Source organism: Pararge aegeria, chromosome 4 (assembly GCF_905163445.1).
Source record: "Pararge aegeria chromosome 4, ilParAegt1.1, whole genome shotgun sequence".
Taxonomy (NCBI): domain Eukaryota; kingdom Metazoa; phylum Arthropoda; class Insecta; order Lepidoptera; family Nymphalidae; genus Pararge; species Pararge aegeria.
The window spans coordinates 10,330,443-10,350,847 of record NC_053183.1 but is presented as its reverse complement, the minus strand read 5'-3'; the positions used below and the strand labels follow the sequence as shown (position 1 = coordinate 10,350,847).

General features: G+C 35.1%; 1 protein-coding gene across 1 annotated transcript in view; it reads right to left on the bottom strand.

Annotated features, from left to right (window-relative positions):
- Positions 1-89: 89 nt before the first annotated feature.
- Positions 90-20,405, bottom strand: part of LOC120637751 (multidrug resistance-associated protein 4-like) — a 41,119-nt gene continuing 20,803 nt past the window's right edge. Inside the window, exons 8-25 of the mRNA XM_039909739.1 lie at positions 19,076-19,228; positions 18,175-18,353; positions 11,386-11,550; positions 9,750-9,887; positions 8,744-8,911; positions 8,274-8,393; positions 7,571-7,821; positions 6,455-6,504; positions 5,587-5,796; positions 5,128-5,358; positions 4,889-4,995; positions 4,060-4,183; positions 3,770-3,943; positions 2,420-2,547; positions 2,204-2,326; positions 1,983-2,105; positions 1,733-1,893; positions 90-1,281 (exon numbers count right to left, since the gene is read on the bottom strand). Of these exons, the coding sequence (XP_039765673.1) occupies positions 1,008-1,281; positions 1,733-1,893; positions 1,983-2,105; positions 2,204-2,326; positions 2,420-2,547; positions 3,770-3,943; positions 4,060-4,183; positions 4,889-4,995; positions 5,128-5,358; positions 5,587-5,796; positions 6,455-6,504; positions 7,571-7,821; positions 8,274-8,393; positions 8,744-8,911; positions 9,750-9,887; positions 11,386-11,550; positions 18,175-18,353; positions 19,076-19,228 (2,879 nt within the window). The 3' untranslated portion in view covers positions 90-1,007. The remainder of the gene's footprint in view (positions 1,282-1,732; positions 1,894-1,982; positions 2,106-2,203; positions 2,327-2,419; positions 2,548-3,769; positions 3,944-4,059; positions 4,184-4,888; positions 4,996-5,127; positions 5,359-5,586; positions 5,797-6,454; positions 6,505-7,570; positions 7,822-8,273; positions 8,394-8,743; positions 8,912-9,749; positions 9,888-11,385; positions 11,551-18,174; positions 18,354-19,075; positions 19,229-20,405) is intronic.

The following is a 20,405-nucleotide window of genomic DNA, read 5'->3' as shown; positions in this document are numbered from 1 at the left end:
AAACAAAATGAATTGCATAATATGTCTCTAAATTGGTACAATCAACAAATCTTATAAATAACAATAAACTGATTCGTCGGAGCTTCCCCTATTAAGTAAACCATCACCAAGAGGTATGATCTTTTGTTTTAACATGGTGATAAGATTGAAATAATTTATTCAGTACTTTTGAGATAAACTATTTAAAAAGCAGTTATAGCCAAGTGGTCCCTTTCGGGGGAGCCGAGTTCTGACCTAAACTAACCTAACCATAAATTTTCGGGGTTGTGTTGCTTTTTTTTAAATTAAATATCACGTGCTTTAACAGTAAACGAAAATTCTCAAGAGAACTCTCAAGTTCTCCATAATTTATTTAATAAAGGCATGCGATGTCTACCAATCTGCACTTAGTCAGCTGGTTGACTGCGGCCTAATTTTTTTTCTCACTTAATGAAAAGGGAAGATCCGTGTCCTATAATAGGCCGGTAATGGGCTGATAATGATGATGATGATGATGTTTATTTCAAACATACTGGGAAAGTGGACTAGCTTTATTTAATATGTATTGAATGGGATACTGATTCTGTGTTAAAATACATCTTAAATAATGTTAAGCCTAATTTGCTATAGCTCGCTGCAACTAAACAAATCTGTAGAGTGCCATTAATAATATCTTGATACTAATAATAACTGTAGTGTCCAATACAAACCGTCCCCAAATCCCTTTGAATGAAAATGTGGTGGCTATTCCAAGACCCAATTAAAAAAAAACTAGTCTGTCTTCTTGTATGAAGATTTTGGAAAAACAATGTGCATTAAGAAAATTCGTTATTCTACGTGTATAAATCAAGAATGAAACGTGCTTTCAGAATTTACGCTGTAAAATCTGTGGTTGTGGTATCAATTTTTTTGTCTGGTTGTTGCGATATCTACTCGTATGTTGAAGCAAATTAAGCTTCATCGTATATCTCCGTATAGTTCCGCTAAGTAGCGCTTGCTTCTATTCAATGCTCATACTGTTTGTAAAATTATTTCTCGTTCATATTGCTTTGGAAATACATCTCTTTAGATATTTCAAATAATTTTTCACTACTTTTTTCTCCAGTTTCTCTAACCATTGAGGAAAATATACTGTTGGGATCGGAGAGAAGAATGTAAGGATGGTCGAATTCCGCTACTTCTCCGGTGTTCATAACTATAACTCTGTCGGAGTCCATTATCGTATTTAAGCGATGAGCAATAGTTAGAACGGTGCACGATGCAAATTTATGACGAATGGTCTGCTGGATGAACTTGTCAGTCCTGAAACATAGACAATAACTGTATGAATTTTTATATACTTTATTAAAACTGATACTATTATTATTTAGTTTTTAACGGCTAATTCATATTTTTTTGTATTCATATAGTACAAGGTTGTATCGTTGTACTTTAACTGAATAAAATTTATGAGTGTTATTGAGATTCAAATTTTCTTGCTGTAAGAAACCTAGATATAGGCAAGTACCAGATTTCCTTAACATCAGTTATGTGATAAAAACGTTATTTAAATCAGCGGTCTCAGTTATAAAGACACTTTTGCTTCTATAATATTTAAAGAGTATTGATATAAATCAATTAGTAACATTTTCAGATGAAAACTTAAATCCTATTAGCAAATCTTGGTCTCCTCAATTTTAAAAACAAGATTGAAATTTTATTATGAGGCGTAGATTATCTACACTCTGCTTATAGAAATATCAAGTATACTTACTGTGGATCAACGTTTGCAGTGGCTTCGTCCATTATCAGTATTTTGTTTGAACGTAAAACTGCTCGCGCTAAGCACATCAATTGCCTTTGTCCAACCGAAAAGTTCGCACCTCCTTCAGTTACTTTAAAATCTAAAGAGGGAACGGCAGATTTCATGTCTACCTATAAATAAATTAAAACTTTAATAAAATTCATTTTAAATTTACTCTTTTTGAGAGATCTATATTAGTATTGGTTTTTTTATGCATTACCTGTTCTAAAGCTCTCCAAAGATCGTCATCGCTGTATATATTGAAGGGATCTAAATTGTATCTTATGGTTGCAGAAAATAACACTGGCTCTTGAGGGATGATTGATATCTTGGATCTTAAAGCCTGCAAAAATAATATAGACCACCATAGAGAAAATGAAATCTATGTAGTACCAATTTATATTATTTAAATTTAAATGAATGATAATTAAAATTACAAACCTGCTTGCCTAGGTATGAGGTGTCAATACCATCAATCATTATTTTACCATCAATGAAAGCAAATCTAAATATTGCTGAGATTAGAGATGACTTGCCAGCTCCCGTTCTACCAACAATACCAACCTATAACAGAACATATTTTTGAGAAATAACAATAATTTCAGTGAATTTTTATTATCATGAAATAAAAGTCATTTGTTAATTATATTTGTGTACCTTCCATCCACTTTCAATAGAAATATTTAAGTTCTTCAGTACTGGATCTTCTTCGGGGGCGTATTTCATGTTTACATTTTGGAATATAATTCGACCTTGAGAAGGCCACTTAGGAGGCAAATCCAGTTCTGTAATTTGAGAGAATCTGTTAGTAAATTCCCTACATACTCGTATAATTCTCGTGCGAACATATAACCCTGCTATGCAATAGAAATAACGTCTTAAATTAATTTTACTTGTTAGGAATGGGATTTGAACCAGTAGCGCAAAACCATACAATTAATATAAATATTGTTATTAAAATTAATATAAATATTGTTCCTATCGACAAAAACTGCTAGTGCTTAGTTCGCTGCTAAGGTATTCTTAAGTTTTAATAGCAAAAGGCCATACACCTTTTGCAAAATATTTCTTTTTCTTAACCTGGGGCGTTAATGGTTGAGGCGTTCTTCTGGCACTTCACCATCAGCAGCTTTATTGTGACGAGCTTAAATTTATTTCGAACCATATACCATAATCGATTTGCAACCCGTGCAATAATTATTGTCGTGTAGTTCTGGTCCGTGGTCTTCATCATCAGTTTCACTTAACCAAATGTTGCTTTTCGAAAGCAAATGATCAAGCTACTTTTAAAAGTATATAGGTGTCCCTATAATAATTAAAGAGTTCCCTTGATTTCTCCAGGATCTTTTCAACAGATTTTAACCTGATGAAAATGGAACCTGGGTAGTTGGGTAGTAATGAAATCTAAATAATTCTCAATTGTTATTGGATTTTCTTTTGAAGAAAATAAATTTAAGATTTTAATGAAGTTAAAATGGTATACGCCTTGTAGATATACAAAAAAAACATGCCACCTTGGGATGCCTGACACATATCAAACATTTCAACCATTCTGATTTCGTTGATAACAACTAATATTATCAAAATATGCAGTGAAATAATAAAAAGGAATAGTATCGTTAATTAAATCTATATATATATATATATATAGATTAGTAATTGATGAACAAACCGATGGCTGTAGTGTAAAATCAACTACTATAAACAGATCAACATTTCGCAGGGCATGCAAAGGAAACATCCTGCAACGTGCCGCCCATCACCTTGAGGCATAGGTCTTAAGCCTCATGTGCCTCTCATTATAGCGACATCTACGCCCGTAACAGAGCATTCTAAGCACGCTGTTCGACGGCAGAAATAAGGATGGCGGTAGTCCTTCTCCGGACGACCTCTGTTTGGAACATACAGTGACATAACGTCATCAGACGAAATACCCAAGCTTTTTTTTTATTTGTTCTAAATTAGAACTATCTACCCGAATCTTATTGATATGTTAACAACACTTACGTCCTTCGTATAAGTTAGCCTCGGTTTCTATGCGAGTGTATTCAAGAACACGTTCGACGCTGGTAAGTTGTGCGAGGAACTCCACCAACATGCGAGCGCCGTGCTGCAGCATCGCTGTTAGCATGTTACTCTGCGTCACCGCGAGCCCTACGCTGCCCACTGGTATCAGATCGCCTAAAGAACAATTACTTATTTAAACCTATTCATTTATACTGTTATAATAAACCTGGAAAGTTTGTTGGAAAGCGCTTAACTCTGGCAAAAAATTGTGCTTGAAAAATAATCCTTACCAAAGTCAATATATAAGAACACGAAGATGATCACCGTAAGATAAATTTGGCACAATGTATCTAAGTAAAATCCAAATGTACTGCCGCCACCCAAATAACAGTTCCATGCGGCGGTGTGTAGGTCCTGCAATTAAACAATAGAAATAACTACTTATTACTTTTTTATAGGAGTTGCAGCAATAGAGATATCAGTTGGGTCACCGTACGCTAAGTGATTATCACTGTTAACCTTGCTAACGTTAGCAAATTGTAGAGTGTAAGTAAAATAATAGAATTAGACCCTGTTCATGCTGCATCTTTCTGCGGCTGACAATCTTTAACACCCAAAGTTAACTAATGTAGTAAAAATCTTCAGATGTCTGGTGGACTACTGTTTTTCTTAACTACAGGGAATATTAGAAAAAGTATAGAACTACTAAGTTCGATCTGAGATCTGAAGATTTTAGATTAGATTGAAAATTAATTTCTGGCGTAAATCTGTTTTAGACACAGTGAACTGTTCTGTCTATCGAGTCTATCTGGTGCTATTTCCACAATATGTGCGGAATTCTTTTTTTTAGCCATGTGGTCTGCATTAACGGTATTTCGTGCTGAAGACGCATGCTGAACATCATCAGCTGGATCGAGAACAGGACCTAAGGCTCAATATTAAAAACGCTGGGTGTGTTAACTCGACTTCCTAAAAAACAAGGTGAGGGAAGAACTCGACTGTCCGAGATGGAGACATATAGTAAATCGGGCAATATCAGTTAGAAGCCACGATCCTCAAAAATGAGGAAGCGACTCAGGAAGGGATTATACACTTTTAGAATTTAGTACAGGTACTGACCTGGTGATTGTCGAACTCAGTGACAAGTCTTTGTTGGGCACCAGCAGATCGGATAGTTGCAATTCCATTAAGAGACGATGTCACCATGCCAAACACGGGACTTTTTGCTAAAAATAAAATGATGAACTATAAATCCGTAGGTTTATTAACATAAGATTGAACTTCAAGGATAATTTTATATTTGTAACATTGACAAAAACACTACATTAAAATAAGGTTTAAAATACATTTCTACTTACTTGTCCCTTCTAATCTCTTAACACCTTGTGCAGTTCTTAAATATATCTTCACGAAGAAATAGAAAATAATCATCAATACTGCTGAAGGTATTAGTGTCCAATACAAGGCTATTGCGTTAAGGATCAAAATAAATATAAGTGTACTGTATATTTGGAAAACATCTAACAAAGTTCTGGGCAGGATTTCGTCCAAGGCACCCATGTCTTTAGTAAAACGATTGAGAATACGGCCTAAAATAACAGAAAAGAAGAAAATACATTAGTGTGAAACAACAACAGACAACTTTTGGGAAAAGTTAAGCTTAATGCAAAAACTATGATCATTGTCGGGAATTAATTTAAATAAGACGCCTATTTAAAATAGTTATTTATAAGTTCGTGTCAAAGACTAGGCAAAACGTCTTAGGGAAAAAGGTAAAAACACAGTGAAAGGATAGTTTAGAATCGAAGTAATCTTACCGGAAGAACTCGTATCAAAGAATCGCATGATGCCCTTTATCATAGTCGAGAACATGCGGTCATGGAGCTTTTGCGAGGCCCTAACGCAAAGATTTGCGAAGGGTATAACTCGAAGGTGGGTGATAAGTATTATAACGAAGATTATTGCTCCATGGATGATAATGTACTGTCCTGTCGTAAACGGACCCACTTGAGTGTTAAGGTCCTTATCTGCAGGAGATAATAAATTTTTTTAGTACAATATAGCCTCTCTAAATATGTAAATCTTCAAATTCCGAAGACATTAGTAGATAATGGAAAATGTAATTAAAAACTATTTCAAGATATATCCAAATGTCCCTAAGCCATATCAATAACCTTTTAAGACTAAAAGGTGATTTTCAATCAACATACATATATAGGCATAAAATACGTCTATGCGTTGCAATCCTTGATTTTTCCTTAAGAACCTTACTATTGATTTTTGTTTTATCGTCGTGGAAACCAGGCCAACAACCTTCTCATTTGCAATTGTTACTAAACTAAGGAAGTAAGTAATTAACGTGATCATATCAACCCATTGGTGACCCACTACAGGGCACGCCGCACGGGTCTCCTCCCACAATGAGAAGGAGTTAAGGCCGTAGTCCACCATGCTGGCCCAGTGCGGATTGGTAGACTCCACACACTTTTGAGAACATTATGTAGAACTCTCAGGCATGCAGGTTTTCTCACGATGTTTTCCTTCACCGTTGAAACAAGTGATATTTTAAGCTTAAAAAAACGCAAATGTTATGAAGTCCGACCCACTGGGCTATCACCGTTTCATAGGTAACGTAAAGTAAAGTAAAGTAAGTAATGGTGTAATTAATTGGAACACGTGGCTTACCAATAGGAGCTCCACCAGCTGCTTCCTCAAAAATTGCCATTTGGTTTGCCCTGTAACAAAATATGTGTTTAGTACATCACAGCGACATAGAACACAGCGACATAGAACGTTTCGCTTTAAGTATAAAAATATGGACTTGGTTTATCTATACAAAGCAATATGTTAAAAATTTGTATGTAAAACAGTAATTATATACCCGAAATACTGTTTTAGTATTTTGCTAATAAAGATTAGAGATTGATCTCTTGTCGCTTTCTTTGAGTGTTTGTTTTAACGCGGTAATTAATTGAACAATACACCATTCGATTATAAGAAATCTATTTGCATTTGATAGGACAGTTGTTGAAAAAGGGTATAGGTTATTTAGCATCAGAAAATTTTGATAGCCCCATTCTTGAGGCATACACCACATTAGAAATCAACAAAGTAAAAGTGCAAAAGGACGACATATCGCGTTTGTCAGGTTATTATAATGTGTAGAGTTTTGTATGGGACACTTAAAAGAAGTCGCGGGGAACCGCTAGCATTTTATAAAGAAGTGAAATAATTCTATCATGAGTGTAACTAAGACGCTCTAGCATTGTTTGTACTCTCGTCTCAAAAGGTCAGGTGCTAGTTCTGTGTTTGATTGAGAGAGTGATTCTTGTCTTGTGAAACAAAGCTTGGTATGCTATTTTGTCATTGTTTACAAAAAAAAGGCCAAGTAAGAGTCCGCCTATCACAGGGTCGGTTCTGTATTTTGTCAGGAAACGCCTGATTTTATTTGGGAATTTATATGATTTCTTTATTTTCCCTGGTCTAATTGGAGGCTCTAAGGCCGCGGCTTGTAACAACCATGCCGTCAAAGAAGTGCCGCCATTCGATTTCGTTTCCGGTACGATGTCACGATGTCGCGTGAAACCGTATAAGGGTATGGCTTATAACTATACTATAGTTTTTAAAAAGCTATCCTAGCTAGTTGGGCACATACTTTTTTGAATATTTATATAACTCTAAAATCCAGAAATTATAATTTATAATTTAGCCAGATAATTACAAATATGTTTAAATGACCAACTTAACAAAACGTTCATTTTAATACAGAATGTATGGAATTGGGTTTTAACTCTAGCTTACCAAAAGCTGATCCAATAATCGGCAGCCGATGCTGATGCAGCGGCAGCTAATATCATCATCATGGTGAAAATAATGAAGAAAATATTCCCTCCCGAGGTGAAATACGAGTAGATAACCTCCCATCTCAAGTTTCCGGATTGCTTCTCCTCGGCAGCCATTTTCTGTGCTTCGAATTGTCGTGTATCTTCTTCGGTGCCGGATTTGGTTGACATCGCTCTCAACATTGCTGGCCTTTCTTTTTCTTCCAGTTTCTGAATATATTATAATAACTATCTAGCTGGCTAAGTTTAATAGGTTTGTGAAACTTAGCCGGCTTTACTTTTGAGTTTTGAAAACAAACGTCTGTATTTATAATGTTTACTTGCAGTCAGATCTCACCAAAGCCTAAGTTCACAATTTCGATGAATTAAGATTTTTTCTTGGATAAAAATTTAACTCAAATTTAATTCTCTGATAACAATGCCGTAACCGCATTTTTCCGATTCAAACATTATATTAAGCATGGTTTTTTATATTCATTTCATAAATAATAAATAATCATCTTCAGTCTGATGGACCGATGAAATTAAAAATACCGCGTGAAAAAGGGATAAGAAAGGCGCTAGATCGTGACTTGCTCTCGGCAATGCAGACCAGAGAAATCTATATATTCAATTGATTTATCTTTGCTAACACTGTATTCCAATTTTAAGTTAATACACACCCCTGAGCCAATGCTAGCAGTGTCTTTTTCCTTGCCTTCCTGCAATGAGGAGAGTAGTTGGGCGAACTCTTTTCCGGATGCTACAAGTTCATCAAATGTTCCCATGTTCTCTACACCACCCTAAAATATTCAAATAAAGTAATTAACTTTATAATTATGTTTCTTAAATTGAAATAACAACTATTTCTAAACAGATATAGTTAGAAATAAATATGGTACTTATTAAAAAAACTTTTTTAATTTTAAATTTCATCAAATACATTTACTAACCATGCGGATTTTTCCAACACAAAAAAGTATCCTATGTGTCTGTCTTTCCACTTCTATGTTCTATGAAAACTGCGGAACACATAAAAAAAAAAGACAAACCTAGATACACACTAATGTCTCATTTATAATACAAGAAGAATAGTACGACTATTCTTGCACAGTGGGTAAAATATTTACAACGTTATCTTCTATTTTCCTACCTCATTCAACACAATGATGAAGTCGGCCGCTTTGAGAAAGTGTATTTGATGCGTGACAAGGATGCGCGTTCGTCCACGTAAGTACTCATTGATGCAGCCATCGAACAACTGACGGCCTACGTTCGCATCTACAGCTGACAATGGGTCATCTAAAAGGTAGATATCGGCCTGGAAATAAAAGAAAAGTTCCATTCCTGGTGTTCTTCTGTACTACCCTTGCATATAAAATGAAGTCACAACGGTGGTCATGTAATTTAATTCACTGCCCACCTGAATAATTAGATTATTTCTCAGATATATTTATGCTACCACTTATTTCAATCATCAATATTGTTGAACTGGCCACCCAAACTCAACTAGGTTATATCGAAATGAAGGGTGACCAACCTTTTTATTCAAAACACAATGTAGACATGCAAAGGCGGCCTTATTGCTGCAAGCAATCTCTTACAGGCAACCTTTGTAGATAGGACTTACAGCAAGAGAACGGGATAGTGCAATGATACAAATACATATATAATTTAAATAAATACACATAATATATAAACATAAAATATACATGTATAATGGTGTAGATGTGAAGCCACATGTGCCTGTAATTACACCGGCAGCCGCGTTGTTCACATCAGAACACAGCATTGCAACAATTCTGCTCAGCCGCAGAAATAACCATGGTGGTAGTACTTCCCCGGAGGAGCTTTTTCGCAAAATCTCTTCTACTACAAATAATATAGTTAGATACAAATGCGCATTTTCATCACCAAACTGCCGCCCAGTTTCTATTCCTGCAGTGGGCTGTTACAGGCTATTGATGGTGAACGAAATTTACCTAACGAGTATGGACCTTCACCTTTACATTACACCCTTTCAGGTAAAAAACAAAAATAAAACTTGAATTGTATAATCCAACGAAACCTTTTCCGTAACAATGCCGAATCCAATAGCGGGTAAATTGGAAGCATTGAACACATGGCGTTGTTAGAAGCAGGAATAAAAAATCAATTACTTCTCTGTAGACGGCCCGTGCCAAATTGATTCGGGCGCGTTGCCCCCCCGATAGAGACACCCCTCTCTCGCCCACCAGCGTCTGGTCGCCGTATGGAAACTGTTTGAAGTCCTTCTCCAAAGCGCATACTCTGCATACCTGGAACAAATTACTTTTTTGCTCAAGATACCGCGCATTCGGAATATTATTTTCAGTGAGGTAAACAAGTCTCGGGGAAACTAATATCATAAATGTGATAGTGTGTTTGTTGTGTATTAAGCTTCATTTGTTATACTCCGCGAACAGCATGAGAATCTGTATGGTGTAATTTATGATTTTTTCAATCCTTATATAGCACACCAAACAAATTTTCGGCAATGTACCCTCTACGGCACGTTTTTCCCCGAAACCGGAGCATCTTCACGAGATGTTTCCTTTACAATCGAATAAATTATAAATTACACCATAGAGATTCTCCTGCTGTTCGCGGAGTATAGCAAATTAAGCTTGATTTTCATAATAATTGTATGCCAACAATAAAGTAGATTGGTTGCTTAGTTAGGGCGTGAAGGACGGAAAAAAAAGTAAAGCCTCAAAGTTTCTATCCAATATTTATGGCATACAATTAGTTGAAAGGCCGGAGAGTGACATAGGTTACTTTTGTTCCTGCAATCAAATATCTTCCTTCCTTCTCGTCCTATCTAGGCCACCAAACGACTTATTCACCACTGGGCGTAGCTAGTGTATGTTATAACATCAGAAATGGGATCTACACAACAGACTTGACTTCTATTATTCCTTGACTTAACTTTTGACTTTTGTTTTTGGTCTTGTGATGTTTCACATCTGCCAGGCTCAGGTTTTTTTAGTTTTGGATTTTTGGTCGCTCTCTACTCTTCCTAGGGACTTAAAACTACGAAGCTCAACAATTCTTTTCCATTTTGAACAAAGTTTAACTGGAAAACATTGATGAAAAATGAAATTTCTATTTCGAGTTTTAGAAATAGGTACCTACTCACCTAGGTACTCGTGGTTCAAATGCTAGAATAATATGAATATATTTATACACCCTTCAAAGTTTTATGAAAACATATAACTCTGTGCGTTAAACATAATACTAATTTAATATTCATGTAGTTTACTTCAAATTTAGTGTTTTTATTTCTGCACATTATACATTCATAAAGCATCGCTAAATTATGGGCAAGTCTTCCATAGACAGATCATTATGGTAATTGATCTATCCGGAAATCTAATTCAGGATATCAGTAACCTTTGATAAAGTAGTATGTTAGTAATACTGGTAAAGAGGCAACTTAGGTCATCTGTATGATGTAGAATTAATGAAATAACTAAATAAACAAGTAAATAATAATACGTACACCAAACCGCACTGGTACACAGAGTAATCGTAGCTTGTGTTATGTGTACTAAGATAACTGATGAATATTTTTAAGAATAATAAATAATTATACTATAAAAAACTTTCATGTTTATTACTCATAAATTTTTTCTAGTTGTGGAAATCGAACCCACAGTCTTGGAATCAGAAAGCAGGGTGACTGTCCACTGTGCCAATCGGTCGTCAAATTTGTCGTCTAATTTTTATTATTTGTCCTGCACAACCGAGAAAGGCATTTTAATTTGAAATACATACCCTCTTATATTTCTCTGGGTCATAAGGCAAACCGAATAATATGTTTTCTCGAACAGTGCTCGGGAAAAGCCACGCCTCTTGGCAGGCGTACGCCATTTCCCCGAATACGGAAACACTGCCAGTTGCTGCTGGCAATTCCTTGAGCAGCAGTTGTAGAACGGAAGACTGCAAACAATAAATTTCCTGTTACGAAATCTTTTATTACACAAAACAAAATAATTAATTGCTAAACGTAGGACAGTCTAGTATAATACCTTTATAAATTGCTTTGAAAAAAGAAAGCCGCACTGAACAATTCTATTGTATACCTATTGTAATAAAATCAATGAATTATAGAAAAATAAAATCAAAATTTTATTTTAAAGTTAATCTTAAAATAGGAGAGTTCTAGGATCAGTATTATAATAGAGACGCCTGAAACTGGTACCTTTATTATCACTTATGCGTTATTGATTAGCTAGAAACTCCACGACACTTTCATAAACACAAAATTACTTCATTGCATTAGCTTCTGAACTAAACTTCTGTCAATGGTGGTATTTAATACTCCGCGGCGTCGAATCACCATCGATCATTTTGTTCTAATTTTAAACATTTAATTTGGTATATTCTCTGAGGGTTCTTGAAAAATATGATAATCAAGTAGCGTCCATCCCATTTTCACTGGCATTTCATTTGTTTACTACTCTGGTATCGACATTTTAAGCTACTTGTCTACCGGCGTATCTTTAAGATTGTTAGACACGATGTTACTCCATATTTCCGTTCATTCTGAACAATTTTGATGTTTTTTTTATTTACTGAAATGGACCAATCTTGAAGGTTTCGTTTGAATTTTATGAAGATCTGATAAAGATCTTCGAAAATTGAAGTCGGAACTCCTGATTTTCTATTTCATTTAATATACAATTCATTATCTTTTGTGGGAATGCTACATAACATATCTTTCTAACCGGACTTGATTTATACGATTCTTCTTTTTTCATTTTCAAAGTTGCTGTTGTTTTATTTTCATTGTTTGTCCTGCTTAAATTATTAAGTTGAATATTTTAGGAAATGCGAAGGAAAGAACTCCGCTAAACAACAAAAAAACTCTATGGTACAATCAGTGCAATAGTTTAGTAATCTGTTGACTGTTGTTAAACATTTGGTAAAAGTAGGTACAATAGAGAAAGGTCGGCTTCAATTTCGTTTTTAATCTAATCATCCATGATTTTAGCTAAAATATTTACGTGCCGTATCGGAGATCTAATATACAATAAAGATTTAAAAGGGAAAATTAAATAAATATATGCCAGGTCACGGAATTTCCTACCCAGACCAAGTTGAAAATTAACATTTTTCATGCATTTTAGATGAAAAGTGAAATATGAATGCGAATGCGAATTGATGCTGAGTCGACGATTCACTCTTCGTTCTATAAGCTGACGTTTTCTACACACACATCCACGAGGTAACTGGCATTAGGGTAAGCTCAAACATAAATTATAAGTATGACAATAAATATGAAGGAAATTTTTCTAGTAAATACTTAAATACGGGCTAAGTAACCACGAAAATAACCATTTAATCTGCTTAGTCACAGAATAACTTTCGTATAATATTTATTTATTTATTAGAATAACTATCGTTAATTCATTAAGTCTCATCAAGAAGCTTCTTTCGTTATTTAAGACTTGATCTTGATTTTAACATCGTATTATCATACCCAATATTTTAACGTTATTAACGTTTCTGGTATTTGCATACTGTTTTAACATAACTTAATAATTTAAGACTGGTTATGGAAACAGTACATATAATATGCATATTCAGCCTTTGATAAATCGACAACATAAAAGCCAAAAATATAGTAAAAATAAAGATTAGAGGCAACTACATATATTGATCATGCATTTGTTAGCAATGCGACAGTGCTATCATGAAGTTTATAAGGACAATCTTATAAGGACAATCCAACCGTGTTTTCCTTGTATTTATTTATAGAGGTATAATTTGTAGATTTGTGAGTAATAAGCTTTATTAAATTTTAAAAAGACCGCGGTCCACGAATCAGTACTTTTAAAGCATCTTTGCATTCAGTTCGAATGATTTCAAACCTTCGTCTTCCTGCCCTTATCCCACTTCGATAACATAACATGTCTTCTTCGAACTATAACACAGAATTTTTGTTTTAGTTTTGGGTATTTTTTACGACCGACCAGCCTGACATGAACCCTCCTTGGGAACGTTTTTGCTTGCGGAATGAAAACCACCATCTTTAGATTCAGAGTTGTATGGTTACATAATCAACTTCTAATAGCAAAGCCACGTGATGAAGCGACGATCAAACCCATTATAAAAATTTCTTCTTCAGTGTCTGGCCTTATCCGCTATGTAAATTTGTGAACAATACATTTTTCATTTTCAATTCTTGATGCTATTATAAAAGCTACCCTAATATACGGCTATGGTTTGAAATCTTCTAGCATGCATTTATTTAGTTTTTACGGGTCTACAAGCAACCTTGTTTACTAATTCAAATGCTTAGTCTTACATATTATATGCATAGCACTAGCACGGAATAATTCATAGTTTTGATGTGTTCCAGATATTCTAAATTACAATTTATGCTAAGGGCATAGCAAACTCCTAGCAAATTAGATTTTAGTTTGTTTGCGTTCACATCCAAGCCAGCACGCTTCCCAGTGGGTATAAATGTCACGCTAAAGTTTTATACATATAACTGCCTGTTCCCTCAATTTCGTCCAGGAAGAATTCCTAGCTGAGAATTGCATTTTGTGAATGGCTTACAATACTTTCGCTATGTATTTTGCTGTCGATATTCATTGGTTAATCCTATCCTATCCTATCCTATCCTATCTTATCCTATCCTACTAATATTATAAATGTGAATGTAAGTTTGCATGTTACGCTTTCACGCAAAATCTACTTTAACGATCCTCATGAAACTTTGTACACCTATTCTTGGAAGTGTTAGAAGTAATATAGGATACTTTTTATCCCGACATTAAGCTCGGTTCCTTTGGGAGAGGGGATGAAAGTGTTTGACGATTTTTCACCATAACTCCGACAAATTATAACCGATTTAAATAATTATTTTTGTACTTTAGAGGTTACAATATGTGTTTAATTGTGCCCAAACTTCGTGTAGATCTGATTAATGTGATTGGAGATAGTGGACAGAACTCCTCATTATAAAATTTAAAAAGATCCTTGCTTTCAGAACTGGTTTCTTTAGGAAATTGACTAAAAGGAATCTCTTGATTTATTTATATTGCACTGCAAGGTACCTTTACTACACTCTCACCTGGGGGTAAGTCATGGATGCAGTCTAAGATATTAGTGGGATTACCGATTGAGGTTAAGACAGTTATATCGGGACCCAAACCAGCAATCAGTTTCTACGCGACATCGCACTGGAACGCTTAATTACTTGGCGTCTTTTTCGGTAGGGTAATAACCAGCCTCTGCCGAAGCCTCGCACCAGACCAGACCCCCTGCAGGGACCTCCCGCTTAAAATATTACAGCGCTTATTAATAACTATCCCGCTTAAGAAGCTTTCGTTGAATTTTATAACAAGTTCTATTTATAGTTCTTCGAACTTTTTGAATTTCGTAGGAAGCCTGTGCCAATCCGTGGGGTACTAATGGAATGAGTACGGTGAAAGAGATTTCTTTCAATCTGCTTAAATCCTATGTGATAAATTTTTTTGCAAGTAAGTTTAATTAGAAATATAGGTACGTATTTTAATGGCTGAAATAGGTAATTAAACTTAGCCAATGGCATGTATAATAGAGTAAAACGCTATCGTGCTATGTGCCAAATTGCCGAAACCACACGATTATTAGTGAGATTCTACACAAGCTAGCCTATTTGAGTATAAGCCAAATAACGCACCTAGCTATATCTACTTTGCCAATGTTAAATTGTACCAGTTCTCTGCTTTGATGCCTTTTTAGGGCATAGACAAATCCGTTATTACGAGAGTGTCCAAACAAAGAGCGCATCTCATTTATGCAGCTCCACCATAAAAATAATCCAAAAGCCTAAAAAGATTTTGATAAATGGAATCCTAACATCATCCTGGCGAGGATGCCATGTATATTGCTGGCTGGCTATTTTTTTTTGTATGAAGTACTTAAATCAATAAGATCTTAAAAATATACCAAAACATCAAGTCTGCCAACTTGTTTAAAAAAGATATGTCATGTCGATACCGCTTAGCCGGGAGATAACAACGATACTGCTGTATACACCTATAATTGATTATTGTAATGGCACTAGACAGAATTTGTAATTCTAACACATCATTTTTTTTTATGAATGTAGTTAGTTAGTTACAATTAATTGCTGGTGTGTCTTATGAATAAATAAAGAAATAAAAAAAAAATTAAAGATTTTACACTAAGATTTTCGTGGTTCATCAACATTTCATCAATGCAATGCAATCTGATCAATGCAACAAACAATAAATATCGACAAATCCAAAATATTATCGTGGTATGTACCCGTTGACCTACACTTAAGAAAAAAAAAAAATATAACAGCGACTTTCTAGTATAGAGCTTTTGTGACAGAGCTCGTCCGGGGAAGTACTATTGTCATGCTTATTTCCGGTGTATTTAAGAGCACATGAGGCTTACCCCCTACGTCTCAAATACATGGACACAGGGCGGCATGTTGCAGGACGTGCTCCTTGCGTGCCCTGTGAAGTGTTGCTTCTGTTCTGTTTAAAGACGATGGTTTTCCATTAACCATCAGGGGGCCATCTACTTGGTCCGTCAATTATTACCATAAAAAAATACTAGACGTACCAAAAATCAATAAAAACCAAAAACTGAATAAAATATTGAGATACGATACGAATTACAACAAAAAAACAGATCACAAAAATGCACTTTTTCTTAATACCGTTGTTGGAAGTGAAAATTCATATGAAAGTGAATTAGGAAACAATTTCATTCACATGAGGTTGGGATTGAGTTTTTGTAATCTTTATATATAAAAGAAAGTTGTGTTAGTTACACCATTCATAACTCAAGAACGGCTGGACCAATCTTTACGATATTTCATTTTTTTGGATTTCTCTTAGACCGGATAATAAGTATTAAAATAGAACAAAATAAATAGAAGAAAATAAATATTAGGGTTGAAACGTTGTGCAGGACACAAGAGATTTCGTATTCGATAAAGCTTTAAAACAAGTGAATGGCGTTAATAGTTAACTTAACAGAAGGGACACAAAAGATATCTTGAGTCTTAGTAGATGCAACGGTGATATTTATATAGAGCTTCAATTTTGTTGCATTTTCCTTTGTAGATATCAGTGAAGAATTTTGACGTGTAATATAGGAATGTAGGCCAGCAGTATTGTTGCCTGAAAGTAAGTAACTAGTTACGTTACCATTTTCGCAATATGGATTTAACTTCCATCCTATATTTATTGTTTTTTTTACGAGAGATAAATATTATATTTAAAGCTTTCATGGAACTGGTCTTCATCATACTTGTGGGCTATTATTGATATTTCATACCACTTGCTTTTATTGCCTAATCATAAGACATGTGATTTAAAACAAAAGTCGGGAAGTACATCTTAACAAATACATTATTCAGGCTTAGCAGGGTGCTAATGTTATACTAAAATACGTGTTCCTATAGGTTGTTATTTAATTTGAATTAGGAAACATAAATAAAATAAATAAATATACTACGACATCTTATGGTACTAAGATGAATGATGAATATTTTTATTAATAATATATAAATAAATAGTATTATACATATGCACTTATGCATGCAATTAACGAATATTGCTATCTCACTTTGACGAATGATGAAATGTTGTTCACTCAACAGAACCCGAGAAGCGCAAACCATGGAGTAGATATTGATTAAATAATAGTCTTTCCAAGACATACGAGTAAATCAAAAGTGTTATATTGTGGTGCTTTTTAAATTAATCGCGAGAGGTTAGAAAGTATATTTTTAACCCAAGGGCCACGCTGTTCACCTCTTAGGCGTCCTTACACCCCTTACTTAAGCTTGGGATTTACAATGCATCCGTCCGTAATGCATTACCATGATAAACAATCTACTATACTTTGCGATTGATGTACGGAAGCAATGGTGATGCGCTCATTTGTAACAATAGGAACATCTTTCTGCGAGCGGGTGTTTGTGTTCGGGGACCGAGGTCCGATATATGGTGCATTATTTATGAAAACTTCGCTAGCGCGATGCAGGATCTTTGTCGTGTCGTCTTGTTGGGTAATGTAGAGACCGCTACGACGCTGATGAGTTGAGAGATGAGAATGGGCCGTCTTCAATGTGCTTGCTGTTGTATGCCTCTGACTGACCAAGCGTGTGCGTGCGTGCATTAAGAGCGTTACGTGCGATGAGAGCGTTGAGTGCGTTGAGAGCGTCGCGTGAGTTGAGAGCGTAGCGTGCGTTGAGAACGTTGCGTGCGTCGGCCGGGGGTCAGGCGTGCGTCAAGCGTTCGTGACCTCATCCATAGACTTATTTAGATAAATAAGAACTATTTTACCCTGCAGTTCAAGTTTTTCTATACTCTTAAATGACTCCTCTATTGCAATGGAGCAAACATTGTACTAAGGCAACTAAACTACAGGCTATTAGTCTTAAGAGCAGGGGTTTTCCCTACTCACTTACTTTCAAAAAAATCTAATCTAGAACTTCGCTATCATTAGTCTAACAGGCACGCTGGACGAACAAGCACGTTGCAGTTTTATTCTATTTTGGTTGTAACTTTCATTGATCCTTACCTTCCCAGATCCAACAGCACCGATAATAGCGCAAAGTTTCCCTTTGCGAATACGTAGTGAAATGTTCTTGAGTGCCAGGAAATTTGGGTCGCCCGTCCAACTTGCTGATACTTCACGTATTTCCACTGCAGTGTCATTGGATAGTGAAAGGCTTCTGCGGTACCTTCTGTCTATTGAACCTATAATGTAAAAACTTTTTATTACTTTTTATTATGCATAATACAGGCTGAGAAACCGATAGGATAATTCACATTCAAGCAAATCATAGTTTATCCTTTCATCGTATGGATATGGATCGTCTATAAAGCGTTTATGAACCACAAATACAATTCGAATATGCTGTTTGACAATTGAAAGTATGGCTGTAAAATTAATAAGTTACTCGCTCCTCAGAAATCGGACCTAGAGTAGCAGAATTTCCTGCTATCAACTATCTCTGACCTGATCTATTTGGAGGCTTCAAACTTCAACGATTTACTATGTTGCAATTTAGGTGTTACAATGCCGAATGGAGGCAAAAAAAAGGGTAAAGACCTGGGTAACAAACAAAAACAAAAAAGGGTTATCCAAAAAAGGGCTACCTGTGGTTCCAATAAATTACCAAAACCGTTTTTGGTATTCACAATCATATTTAAGAATGGAAAATCTTATATAACTTGCCGTGTAACTTATACCAGCTGGACACACGACTTCTTACAGACTTAGAGAGATAAGTAAACCTTAGTGCGAACACGCTGCTTCAATAAGGGTGGTCGGGCCTTAACGATCACCGCACCCACGGTTTAATTATCACACAGTAATAATAATCGCGACCCAAGCAGTGTATGAATGCCAGTTTCCTAGCCTGGTACTCTGTTGACAAAAAATCTAACATTAAACATTTGGGCCTTACCAAACTTACCTTTATTAAGTCCATTTGAAAGTACCGCTTCTGGCATGATGTGGTATGAGAGCGGCTGGATCGACTTCTTGGACTCCCTGAAGCTGCCCGTGACATTTCGAAACAAGTGGGACTGTGGCGTGGCCGAGATTGCCACTAGGTCGGGTCTGTCTTCTGCCAGTTAAATATATAAAATTAGAGCACGGCATTTCATTATACAAATACTAAAATAAAGCTAAAGAGTTTGTTTATTTTGTTCTTTTATTAAAAAGCGGCGGCATTTCTGTATCTGTATTTATTACCCTATAGTTTATACCGCTTAGATATGAATCAATGAACACCTGTATTGCATACCATACAAAAGTACAGAAAATAATAAAAAAGGGCAACACAATGCTTAGAATTTGGCAGCCCTGAACTGTAACTCATTCTTCTGGGCAACCAATGGCGTAAAAGGCATCGACAGACAGAAGAGTGCAATTGATATATTTATATAATATATATATATATATATATATATATATAAATACCTTATATATTATAAATGTATACCTTTAAATAATATGCAAATAAACAACAATTTTATTCTTTGCGGACAGAGTCGGGGGTAACTGTTGTACCTAAATAAAAGTAGAGCGATTTACAAGAATGACTCTACCATTTGGCAAAAGAAACACATTTTCGGCAACGACCCGTTATATTTTTACTATGTCGTATGATATAATTTATGAACAAGATATTGTGATATAGTAAGTTTATCTGCATTAACATAACCGATTTTCCGTTCATAACATGCAGCGAAAATATCTGGATCCGGGCTCTTTTTTCCAGCACTTTAAATATGGGTATCCACAAACGAAACGTTAAGAGTGTGTCAAAACCTTTAGAACCCACCTATAAACGCCCACTGTTAAAAGTTCTTGTTGTCTAATTAAAATGAAACTAAAAAAACAAATACGGGTTGCACTCCGGGAGTTCCAACAAAAGTGAAAACTTATTTTGGCGCGTTAGACATTTTTTTGAAGATATAATAAATTTGTCTAAATTTCTTAATGTTTTCTTAATTTACCCCTACCAAGATACATAATTTAAAAAAAAAACTTAAAAAAACATCCGTAGGGGACTGGCAATTTAAGGGTTAAAATGTTGATAAACAGACTATATGTTCTATGTTTTTCAAAGTTAGGGACAAGTTGAGAGTTTTGGTATCTAAAGAATAAAATCTTTTGTGACGCTCGGCCCTATAAATGAGTAAGCAAAACTATGATTGCATGGTCAGTTATGCAAAATATTGCTTTTTTGGTTACCTTAACAAAAAAATGATTGTGTGTTCACATACACGAACATTACA